Source organism: Equus asinus, chromosome 21 (assembly GCF_041296235.1).
Source record: "Equus asinus isolate D_3611 breed Donkey chromosome 21, EquAss-T2T_v2, whole genome shotgun sequence".
In the NCBI taxonomy this organism is placed as follows: domain Eukaryota; kingdom Metazoa; phylum Chordata; class Mammalia; order Perissodactyla; family Equidae; genus Equus; species Equus asinus.
In genome coordinates this window covers 29,177,159-29,189,898 of record NC_091810.1, presented here as the reverse complement: position 1 = coordinate 29,189,898, position 12,740 = coordinate 29,177,159, and the positions used below count along the sequence as shown (strand labels likewise).

The following is a 12,740-nucleotide window of genomic DNA, read 5'->3' as shown; positions in this document are numbered from 1 at the left end:
GTATGGTCAAGATTTGGACTCACTTAAATCTTACTCTGGAATCCAAGCTATTAACCAATATAAACATTCTATTTTTATACTTGAGGAAATAAAGTACACATTGGACAAAACTGAATCGCAATTATCTTAAAATAGTAATTCTCAATATCAATTTTTGTCTAGTGCACAAGGCATGTAAGACTAGGATAAAGAAGATGTTTTATAAACTAATCCCGCCAAGAGTCTCTTATTAGCTAATTCTCTCTCTTGAAAGTGAAGCAAAACTCTTTGGAATTGAGGCTCTACTACAGACTTTCACCCACAAATCAGGATGTGAACTTTTTACAGGAAATGAATTTCAAAAAGGTTAAGGAATAAGAGTAAATGGCTAAAATGCTAAATAAGCCAACAAAAAGGACTGACTTTGTGCCAGGTTCCAAGCTCTATGTTGGGCACTGGGGTTACGCTGCTGACAAGACACAGGCAGGCCTGGCCCTCAGAGTCTCATGGGAGACTCAAACAATTACAATACAGTGTAAGTGCTATGACATAACAGTACAAGAGTCTGCACAAAATGGGATGACAGGCGAGGTCCCTGGAGGAAATATCTAAGCCAACAGCTAAGTGATAATTAACAATTAACTAGATTAAGAGGGGTGGGAGAGAGTATTCTGGGCTGAAAGAAAAGTTAGCAAAGACTAGGAAAAAAGAAGTCACGTTTAAAAAAACAAGTTGAAAACAGCTGAAAATAATATGTTGTGGTGACAAGCCTGTAAGCCATGTTAAAAAATCTTGTAGATTTTTATCCCTAAGAACAACTAACACTTAAAAGCTTTTACAGAGAGGACTGACATCAGTGTGTTTTAGAACATCACTCTCACTGCCGTTTGCAAAATGGCTTAAAGGAACAAGCCCGCAGGAACGGAAATAACAATGGCCGAGAAGAGGTTAGTGGCAGTAGACGTGGAGCAAAGTGCACCGGTCTGACCTATAGTCAGAAGCTGGAATCCTTGGGATGGAAGGCTTGAGGAGCCAGGAGTCAAGGCTGATGCTCAGGATTCTGGCGTCAAGAATTCAGTGGACAAGTGTACTCCTTGTTGAGACAGGAACATGGGACGCTAACAGACCTGAGTGGAAAGGTAATGACTTCTGCTTGGAACACACTGAGTTTGAGGTGTCCTGTAGGACATACAGGGACCTGTTCAATAGGCTGTTAGGTATACAAATCTGAGGCTCAAGAGAGACACATGGGAGTCATGAGCATTTAAACAGTTACTAAAGGCCAAAGAAGATGACAGAATCGCCCAGGGAGAACTCGCCGAGTGAGAGAAAAGGGTGTTGGAACTGGAACACTGAGGACATTTCAGTCAAGGGTAGAAGATAAAGAGCTCATCTGAAAAGATGCTGGGTTTTTCCCCTAGGAGAAAAATGATGAGAAAAAAATGCCTTTGTCAAACGATGTCTCTACCACCTCCAGGACCCCCCAAAAAAAGTCAAAATGTTTAAGTGATTATTTTGAGTAAAATCACTAATACAGTCCCAGTAATCTAAACTGTTATGGGTTATTCTTTACACTGTCCGTGATTTAAGAGTTTTGTAAACAGGATCTGAGGTTGACTGATGTTCTACTTTCGGAATGAATTACTGTCAAGTTTTTAAATGCCATTAATTCAACAAGCATCCACTGGGTGCCCTCTACATGCAGCATCAGGGAGAAGAAGATCGGTAGGACTCACTCCCTGCCCTTCACGACCCACAATTTAATGGGAACCACAGACACAAACACAGAACGTCATAAAACAATGTGGCAAAAACAAGATGAGCTACCCCAGGAGCACTTGCTCCACCAGTATGGAAGGGAGGGTGCCAGCGGGTGACAACTGAGCCCAGGCCTAAAGGATAAGTAAAAGTTCTTCAGGCAAGGTGGGACAGGGGAGAAAAGGGCCAGCAAAGGATACCCTGAGTAAAAGTGTGTGAGAAGCGGTGTGGGAAGGTGGGGAAATGCAGTCATTACTGCTGCAATAAAACTTGGGCAGGGAGTGGGAAAAGAGATGTTCCAGAGGCAGGCAGGGTCCAGATCACAGAGAACTTTCTGTACCATGCTAAGGCGTTAAGAGCTTATACTTTAAGCAAAGAACCCAGGAAGGGGTTAAGCAGATTTTCACGTTCGGCACGTAAGTCGTCATACTGGTGGTCTTACAGCTGATGGATCTGCAGAAGTCCAGGCTGGAGTGAGAGACGCCCAGTTAGGAGACCGCTGCAATGAGCCAGACACAGACAAGGACTGGGAACTGACTGGAGTGAAGGAAACCGCAAAGAGCATAGGCACAACTTCAGGATTGACTGAAAGTGTGGGATAGGAAAGAAGGCAAAGAGGAATCCCAGGTTTCTAACCTGGATGATGGGGGTGAAACATGGGGCACTGCACCAAGTAGAAAATTCAGGAAGACTTTACAGGTAAAATGATGAGTTCCATTTTGAACATGTTGAAATAGAGGAGGCAGTGAGATGCCTAGTCGCTCTCTAAACCCTAAGCCTGGCTTTTCTTCTCAGCACTTATCACAGTCGAAATACTGTCTACTTCCCCGCTAGAATGCAAGCCCCAGGAGTGCAGCTCCCTGGGTGGACTGACCACACTCTCCTTGCTGCCTGCAACACTGCCTGGCATGGAGGTCATTCAAACAGGTATTTCTCGAACAAGCAAGTGCAGACATGAAAGAAGGAATCAATGAAATGTTATTCTAATGCTTCGTCCCAAGCTCGCTACTGTGAGCAGAGAGCCCCCTGGAAGCAGGTGACCCTCTTCTCAGCCTCGTAATTACTACCTGTGGTTTTGAGATCTCAACAAATCCAAGTGCCTGGTCAGTATACCATCTTCTTTAATAAATTCCTAGCCCTGTAAATTCCATTTAAAATGGCACCCAAATGCTTTATGATCATTTTTGTCCCTTTTCTTATCTCTCAGATATTTTGACTGTTGACTAAATTCTTTTATTTTCCAAAGAAGGAAATAGGTAAGATTTTATGAATTGTTGAAGTAAAAAATATGCCAACAATTATAAAACAATTTGCCTGGGAAGGGCAAAAAACCACTCTCGGCAAGAGAAATATGAACACTTGGCTGTAATAAGCAAAAGAGGAAAGACTATTAAAGAATGTTTCAAGACGCCTTCAACATACTTTACTGTAAAAATAACACCCAAAAAGAATTATAAATGGCAAGGAATGGATAACCAAAAAAAATAAATGTTTATGGGTCATCTATATGCCCAGCATTCTGATGAGTTACAAAATTTGGGCAGGGGGTGGGGTGGGAGGGAGATCACACACTGGCACCCAGATTTTACAACAAAGGACTTTTAAAACAATAATAACCCAAAGTCATTTATATGTGCCTTTGAAAAGTATAAATTTTTCTATACAATCAATTTACCTCACTGTGTTCAGTTCTGGAGTGAAATTAAGAGGCCAGCCCCATGGCCGAGTGGTTAAGTTCGCACGCTCTGCTGCGGTGGCCCAGGGTTTCGCCCATTTGGATCCTGGGCATGGACATGACACCACTCAACAGGCCACGCTGAGGCAGCGTCCCATATGCCACAACTAGAAGCACCCCCAACTGAAATATACAACTATGTACTGGGAGGAGTGGGAGAGAAAAAGCAGGGAAAAAAAAAAAAAAGATTGGCAATAGTTTGTTAGCTCAGGTACAATCTTTAAAAAAAAAAAAAGTTTAGAGTGAAATTAAAATTTGTTTTCCTTAAGCTCCCAAAACATCTGACAAAATGAGAAGACACTGTGACTTGTAAGGACAAGTCAAACAACTCGAAAATGTCATATATTACACTAATGTAACACATATTATGTATTACACATCTATTACATTTACATATATAAATGTATAACACACGCAATGTATTATCTGCATGGTAGATAAGAATTTAAAGTAAATCTTTTCTTCCACTGTATTAACCATTAAGAACAACAAAAAAAGCACTGAGCTAAAAAAATTTTAATAAAAATTTAAAAGTATTTTACTTGCACTTCATTTAATATTAACATATTTGCATGAGTCAGTCGGCCAGTATGAATAATGAGTAATAAATACCACAAAAATTGCAGTTAGCCAGTCTTATTGCTGCCAGAAAAGTCACAAAGAACCGGTACCTCATGGCTCCCACTCTCCAACTTGCCCATGACTAAATTTAAACCACTCATGGACGAGGACCTCTTCCTTGAGAAATGGAAAGAACATTTCATGCATACTATTAAAGAAAATGAGCTTCCGGATAAGCAACACAGAAGCTGGAGGAAAATAAGGGCTGCTTATAATACCACACTGCTAACTAGAAATTCCAATTTCCTAATTCTCTCAGGCCATATAGTTATTCTTCTAGTTTTAGAAGAGAAGAGATAGGGCAGTTCTTCTAATTAAGTTCCCTCCCTCTTGAAATTTCAGTCTTGTAAAGTTCATTCTGTTTTCATGCTTGCCCAAGAAATTTGCTGACGATGAAATTTCCACTTTAAATATTCAGCATGATTTTAAATAGGTTTCTTCAAATTACTCTTCAGTGGACCTTTAAAACCACAATTGGAGAGAGAAAGGTAATTAGAAAGGGCAAAGTAAACGGAGCTGAATCTCTCAGCTGTCCCGCAAACATAACACACCCTGCTCTTACCCCGTTTCCCTTAGGATGCAGAACAGTCCGACCATTTATCACTACACATCACTCAATGCATTTGCACATCACAAGATATATTTCTGCCATTCCAATTAGTCTCCCACTGTGTCACAGGAGATAGAATGTTAATCAAAAGAGCAACAGCAGTTCAACTGAAATAGTCGACATGAAAAGGAAATACAAAATGACAAATGGAAAGACTCTTCTCAAGCCCTGGCCAAGCCACTTAGTAGTGGTGTGACCTTGGGCAAGTCCCTTAACCTCTTTTCGTCAGCTGTTGTGAAAAGCGAATTACATAATCACATGAGAGCACTTGATAAGCTGAAAGCACTATACAAATATAAGGGAATATGATGATTATAGCTGCATATATAACAGTTTGGAAATTGTTGGCCCAGAGCTTGGGAAGAATAATAATTGAGGTCTCCATCAACATCGACACACATCCTAGGGGAGCCCACACAGGCCAGATGACAATCACTTCCTTGGAAGAAGTACTGTTATCCTGGCCAATGAAACACATCACAATCTCTCCTCTAGTGATTATTTACCTATCCTTAATTAGATAAGTTCCCTAGGCAAATATAAGCCTACTAGAGATGCTTTATGGCTAAAGACACATTAATGCAGGTGGGAAATAGAGCAAAACTTAAAATTAGATTTTATTTATACCCGACCACAAAGAATAATTATTTGTTAATTTGAAATAGATCCTTGATTACAGGCGCTGGTGGATGAAAGTATTAGGAAATCTGTGGATCAGCCAAGAAATGCAGTTATATGTAGATTCAAATTCTTCAAGACCCTTAATCATAAAAAGTCTACTTAAAAGAACTGTAAATATTCTCAGGCATTCAGCGTTCTATTTTTATGCCTGGAGAGAAAAACTCAAAGAAGTGTATTAGAAGAGTACTCTTGCTGTAGTGAACTGCTAAGAAGCAACATCTGACAAAGATCACAGAGGTATAACAGTTGTAGGTTCAGTCAAATGTCAATTAAGGTCTTGAGCCATCACTGATTTCTAGAATCCACAAAGCACAGGCCTAGCATAGTTAAAAAGACACTCAAAAAATTTTAAATAAATGTCAAGTAAGCTATGTAATCCTCAAAAAACTCAGTACTCACAGATAATGGTCAGGATCAAATTTGGCCAGCTCAGCAGCCAGGCGTTTCTGCCTTCGTTCAGTGGCAGGAGTGAAATCTGGATCCTTAATATCAATAACATCACTCAGTTCATCCTAAGGACACCCAGAAAAGAAAGAATAATTGTTTTAGAACTGAAAAACCTAATTTTGCACAAAATGCCGACACACAGGAAGAATCTGGTTGATCAGTAAGCCATGGTGCCACCTGTGACACTTAGATTCAGAGCCTGCAAATGTTTGTTAAACAACTACTACTTGCCAGGCCCTGCGGGAACCTTTCACATAAATTCTCCCATTTAATCCTTACAACACACTGATTAACATATACTAAGCCTATAAAAAGTTTAACATAAAAAAAAAACAGAATAAACCCCTGCAAGCAAACAGAAATATATAATTCTCTACTCACTCCCTATCTACTGCTAGAGATTTCAAAGTTATTAAAGGCATGTTGGAATAAACTTCAGGACCCAAGATGGAGCTGCTCCTGCCAACACTTAGATAACTTCCGTCTCGCTGTGAATGCTCTGCTTGACCGGAATGCAGGCTATCCAGTCAGCCAACCCCCAAGCCCCAAATGTCAACTCTGGGCTCCACATTTACTTCCTTGTTCCTTCTCACTCCAAACAAGGTTGACTAAGCGGCCCCAGCCAGATATTTTCCAGTTGTCTCTTCGTTTTTCTTTATTCCTCATCCTATAAAAGCTTCCGCCTTCTGCCCCATTCTGCAGTTCTCCAAATGGAGACTGTCCACTTCATCAAGTGTTAAATAAAGTTTGTTTGTATCACCTAAATTGTCTTCTTTAATCATTTTTTTACAGGTGAATGGTTTGACTATCAGAAATCCACACAGTGCTTTTGTTTCATCCTATGGTCTCGCTCAGCTGGTCTCAAATAAGGATGACCATACAACACTTATGCACAAAACTGTGGACATTCTACTTTATGAGCAGACCTTTGAATTTTTAAGGCAACTGTGATGTATATGCCTTTCCATTTGAAAATTTGAAAATCTAATCCTAATTAATATTCAACTTCACTATAATCATCTTCACCTAGATATATATATACACTGATATGTAGCACGTTTCCCAAGCCAAATCCTGCAAAAAACAGATATCTTAGGAAAACTGCCTAGGATACCACATGGTCTTTTTTCTCTTGATTGGAATTATGAAGCAAAGAAATCTTTTACAGTGCAAAATATTCCCAGAACTATATCTTTTTTACTTTCTTCAACCCCTCCCCCCTACTCCTACTACCAACCCCAAGCGAGAAGTATGGAAACTGGAAGAAGCTTAAAGAATATTAGCTGAAAAGAAATCATGGGAAAGAACTTGGCAGAGAGTTGTGGACATAAACTGTTAAAAATCTGTAAATGGAAAGACAGGTTAGTGCCTAATAATCAGGCCTAAAGTCGACAGCTGTAATGCAAAATCATTACAAGGCAATGAGCGAGGCTGAACTAGCCAGGAAGAGATGACGACACAGCCTCCCCACACAATCAAAATTGCTGCATTAAAAGAAAAAATTCTTTCATCCCTACCACAATCCGTTTAGGTCAAATAATATCAACAACATTGAATCTAAGCACATTCTAAAACAATGAAAGGGCCCAGGGAACTTTTTGGAAGTCATATCCAGAACATCTTAATACTTGTAAGTACAAACATTCTGGGCAAAAGTCAGATGACTGGCTGTCCCCAAACTTATAAAACTTTGCATTCCAAAAGTTCTTTTACAATTTACTTTTGGGAGACCTAGATGTATTTTCTTATAGAAATACTATTATAAATAGTAATTAGATTCTCGGGGCAACCCACAAGTTTATCCACTTGACAATAAACTTGAAATAGAACACTCACCATACAAAGAGTTTAACAAGTGCTCAGCAATGTTTCCATGGGAAAATACTTTCAGACTTCCAGCTCACTCCACCAGAAGCATCTCTTTCCCCAGCAGTGCAACCTGGGCTCTTCCTCGCTTCCCCACTTCCTCACCTGCCTCAAATGAGCTGCTCCAGCCGCAGAGCTGAGCAAGGCCATTGATGCAGACCCTGGAGGAGAGGAGCTGTACTGGAGCTGCAGGACTGACCTCAGCTAGATGGATGCCTGGAGAGCCGTTTCCTGCCTGTGGACCCCACGTCCCTCTCCCCAGCACCCTGAGGCACACACCCTCTTTCCTCCTCCTAGCTCCAAGGAGTTCCCTGCCCGCCCCCCATCTCACACACACTTCTGAAAGCACGCTGATGAAGTAGAAAAAACGTGACTTTGGAGTTAGACAAGCCTGAACTTAAAAGCCAGCTCCAGTCTACTTGTACAACCTCTCTGACCACCCTCAGCCTCCTAACTGTAAAACAAGTGACAATGCCATCATAGGGCTGGGTATTAGTTCTCTTGCTGCCATAATAAATTACTATAAACAGTGGCTTCACGCAACACAAATTTATTCTCTTACAGCTCTGGAGGTCAGAAGTCCAACGCCAGTCTCACCAGGCTAAAACGAAGGTGAAGGCAGGGATGGTCCCTTTCCGGAGGTTCTGGGGAGATTCTGTTTCTTTGCCTTTTCCATCCTAGAAGCCGGCTGTCCTCACTCCTTGGCCCACCGCCCCATCACAAAGCCTCTCCCCCATGGGCCTCCATCATCGCACGGCTTTCTCCTTTCCTCTTTGACACTCTTTCCTCCCTCTTATGAGGATCTGGTGATTAGACAGGGACCATCTGGATAAGCCAGGATAATCGCCCCTGCACGAGATCTTTCATCACATCTGCCAAGTCCCTTTTGCCATGTAATGTAACATATTCACATGTTCCAGGGATTAGCCTGTGGACATCTTGCGGGGGCACATCATTCCGTCGACTACAGGCTGTTGTGAAGATTAAATGAAATAATACAAGTAAAGGCATCAAGTACAGGGCTTGACACATTCAGTAACGTCGGTTTCCTTTCTCTCTGTCCCTATTCCACTGCTGTTCCCTGTTCCTCAAAGGCTGACTTCCTACTGAGCATACATATCATCCCTCCCCTTCAGTTTCCTCACTTGCTGGCAGCAATAAGAAAAAAAAAAAAACTGGGGAAAAAAAAAAACAACAGGGATTAAAATGCCCCACTTCATTATTTCATGTGGACCAGATATAAAGTCATATAATCAGTGAGTCTTGGTAGATAACTCTACATTTCAGAGGATAATGGACTGAAGCAACCACAGGCATTTCAAAACACTAACCACACTGAGAAGAAACCCAGACTCTTGCACAGCTCAAAGCTCTGTATCATCTAGCCCATCTCCTGCTTCAACCTCACCTCCTACCTGCCCCTTCTGGCTCAAATACACCCGAGCCACACACAAGACCTCATTCCATTTCTGGAACTCTGAGCCTTTTCTTTTTCTTTTAAATTTTTCTTTTTTTTTTTTTTTGAGGAAGATCAGTCCTGAGCTAACATCTGCTGCCAATCCTCCTCTTTTTGCTGAGCAAGACTGGCCCGGAGCTAACATCCGTGACCATCTCCCTGTACTTTATATGTGGGACGCCTGCCACAGCATGGCTTGATAAGGGGTGTGTAGGTCTGCATCTGGGATCCGAACCGGCGAACCCCGGACCGCCGAAGTGGAACATGTGCACTTAACCACTGTGCCTGAGCCTTTTCATGTACAGTACCCTTCTCATCTTTCAGGACTCGGTGCAAATGTCACGTCCTCAAAGGGGCCTTCTCTGGGCATCCCAGCCAAAGGAGGACCCTTCAGTCTCTCACAGCGCCCCATCCTTTTCCTTCACTTGTCACTATCTGAAATTATCTTGTTTGTTTGTGGTTTACATGATGACTGTCTCTCTCTCCACTAGAACATTCCATGAGGGCAGGGGTCTAGACCATCTTCTTCCTTACTGTACCCCCAGCACTGTGCCCATGTTCAGTATTAAATCATTCATTCAGCGAATAGTGCCTGAGGGCCTGCTCTGGGCTAGACACTGTTCTGGGTGCTGAAGCTCCAGCAATAAACACACAGACACGGTCCCTCTTCTCATGGGAACGAGAACTAAATGGTCGGAAGGCAGTCATCCTCCCTTCTCCTCTGCCCCCTTGCCTCCAGACTCAGGCCTCCACATACAGCTATGCGTCTGTACCCGGCAGAACGTGACTGTGCAAAGCAGTACAAGCCCCACACAGGCTCGCCCTCGGCACAATCACACACAGTGGCCCTGTTCAAACTGAACCCTCAAGAGAAACTGGAACAAACTAAAAAGCAAAGTAGAGAAATTTGTCTAAGGCATCATTCAACCAAAGGGGAGGAAGAAAAGAGGATGAGAAATGTTACACTACAGCAGGAAAAAAGTGATTCTCTTTTAAAAAAGAGCATTACGAGGCCGCTGTTATCAGAGCTATTTAAAGATGGGCATTGCCAAGAAAAGGTCCTGTAGGATTGAAATCAGGCTTATGTACATTTCGGCAGCATTAAGGCAGAGACTAGCCAAGGAAAACGAAGAACTGTGTGCACATCTGGCCAGCAGGTCTCCTGGAAACAACAGCCTCAGGTCCCCAGTGCAGCTGAGGGAAGGAGAGGCCAGCAAGCCAGAGGCCTGCGGCTACTGGCAGCAGTGGTCCCGGGAGCTTGCTGGGTTGGCGCCCACAGCCTCTAGGATTGTTGCTGCTGGCAGCTGCCACTGCCAGAAGCTTGTTGTGAAGCCCTGACTTTGAGCAGCCAGGGCAGTTTTCCAAAGGCGCCCTGGTGGCTGGCAGCAATTTCAGAAAGGAAAAAAAGAAGGGATATGGGTGGGTGTGTGTGTGCGTGCGTGCGTGCGTGTGTGTGTGTGTGTGTGTATGGGGTGTGGGATATTGAAAGGGAATTTGTTTCAACAAAAAATATGTTTATTTTCTTCTCATTATAAAGTACAGAAGTTCACAAGCAAACCCTATGTAAATGCTTGGAAGGGGGAAAAAATGAATGACTAGAGCCCCCCCCCCCGACAAAGGGTTAAATCATTCAATTAAGAGAAGATATCTGGATACTAGAACTATGGATGATGTTTTCCTTTCTTTGTTATATTATATTTTTATAACGAATATATTTTGCTTTTATCATAAGAGAAAATAAAGCTATTTTTCATTTAAGAGGGAAAAAAAGAGACCGTAAAAATACTAGTAAAATATGAGTAGTCAACAAAACTTTATGACTATTTTCTCATCCAAAGGCAGAACTAGAGAAACTCTAAACTTGTGAGAAAACATTATTTGAGAAAATGGTGAAGTTTCTTAAAGCTCTTATTTATGCAGTAATCGTTTCAGTTTCTTTTGGCTGATTTACTAGTAGAAAAAGGGTCATATTGTTAATCCTACAGGATCACTCAGTTTTTAAGCACGTCGTATGAATGTCACAAATAGCGCAGTTATAAATGCAAGAGAACTCTGCAAGTAATAGCATTATGTAAGATTTTTGTGGCACTCTCTCATAAAACACATCTACCTTAATACTCCAAAGAGAGTGTCCTTTAGTTCTTGGCATCCTTGGTTCACATATGATTTTTGAAAGTTCTGGTATTTCCTAATTGTCACGAATGACACCACAGTCCTCAAATTTAATTCATGTAAGAAAACACAATAATCTTTAAAAACTATATACGTCCATTGGTTTGTCCACTGGTAAAATGTGCACATCTACCAGAAATGATGTCATGATGGAATGGTTAATACGGAGCCGATACACACAAGAGCCCAGCACAGCGCCTGGCACAGGGACACACTCAATAGCTGTTAGCAGTTGCTGCCCAGACACTAGAGGTCCATTCTGTTACCCAAATACCCTGCAGAGGGGAGAGCTTCAGGATTCAGACTCTTTGAAGAGTTTAGAAAAGTACTATGGTACACATACCTACCATATTTTATTTAACCCCATATAAGAAGTCTGGGGCAGCACCCCATATTGAAATACGTAACTATTTCAGCAAAATTTCTGAAAATGCACACTAAGTGGGATAAAAAAAAATAACTACTAAAAGACTCACATCAGATCAGCTTTGCCACCAAGCTAAACATTAAAAAGCTGTTAGTTTCAGAACTCTGTGATCCCAATAGTGCACACATGGGTTAATAAACCTGTACTACTATTGTATTACTATTGACATTACCCCTTAGAGTTTCCACACTTGCACAGCTTTTTTTTCCTACATTGAGGAAAACAGGCATTCAAATTGTTTAGAATAGCAATGTTCACTCAATCAAAATTTGAAGAACAATTTAATGATTTTAGATTTTAGCATCAAGCTAAATGCTCAGAAATACATAATAAACATTCAATTCAGTGGTTCATTTCCAAGGGGAAAATAGAGGGATGCCCTCAGGAAGGGACACACAGGGCTCCAACTATGCTGGTAATGTTTTCTTCTTTAAGCTGGATAATACGTATCTAGAGATTGGATACACTCCTTAAGACACTGGAAAAGATATAAAGAATAGAACCTCTTTCCTAAATCAACCTAAGTTACTCACTTAGTGAACATTTTCAATAGATACAAGAACTCCCGACCTAACAGGGACTTGGCCCAGGCTCATGTTATGGCATTCCTGCACCTTCTCACACCGGGCAGAAACCCCTTGAAAGGACCTTCCCTCAACAGCAGCAGGAACCAAGAAACCAAGTTCCCCGGCCTGAGGAGGCACTTTCACCCTGAATGTACAATCTGTACTTACTACCATTCATGCAGCACTTGAGACGGGCAAACCCAAAACAGACTGACCACAACCTGCTCTCGGCCAAACTACTGAACTCCATTCACTGTAGCTTCTGCTGTAGACAAAACTGACTCTGTTCTCACCGCCTCAGAGACGAGCAGAGAATGTGGGCAGGGAGAGAGAACACGGGGAGACCACAATTCAGCGGAGGAGCATATAAGGTTTGAAGGAAGGATCTCATCAGCGTTATGTGCTCTTAAGTAAATCTCAAT

General features: G+C 41.8%; 1 protein-coding gene across 3 annotated transcripts in view; it reads right to left on the bottom strand.

Annotated features, from left to right (window-relative positions):
- SHQ1 (SHQ1, H/ACA ribonucleoprotein assembly factor) overlaps positions 1–12,740 on the bottom strand; it is a 96,152-nt gene that overhangs the window by 75,865 nt on the left and 7,547 nt on the right. For all 3 annotated transcript variants that reach the window (XM_070492615.1, XM_070492617.1, XM_070492616.1), the window contains one exon: positions 5,784–5,896. In XM_070492615.1, coding sequence (XP_070348716.1) covers positions 5,784–5,896 — 113 coding nt within the window. The remainder of the gene's footprint in view (positions 1–5,783; positions 5,897–12,740) is intronic.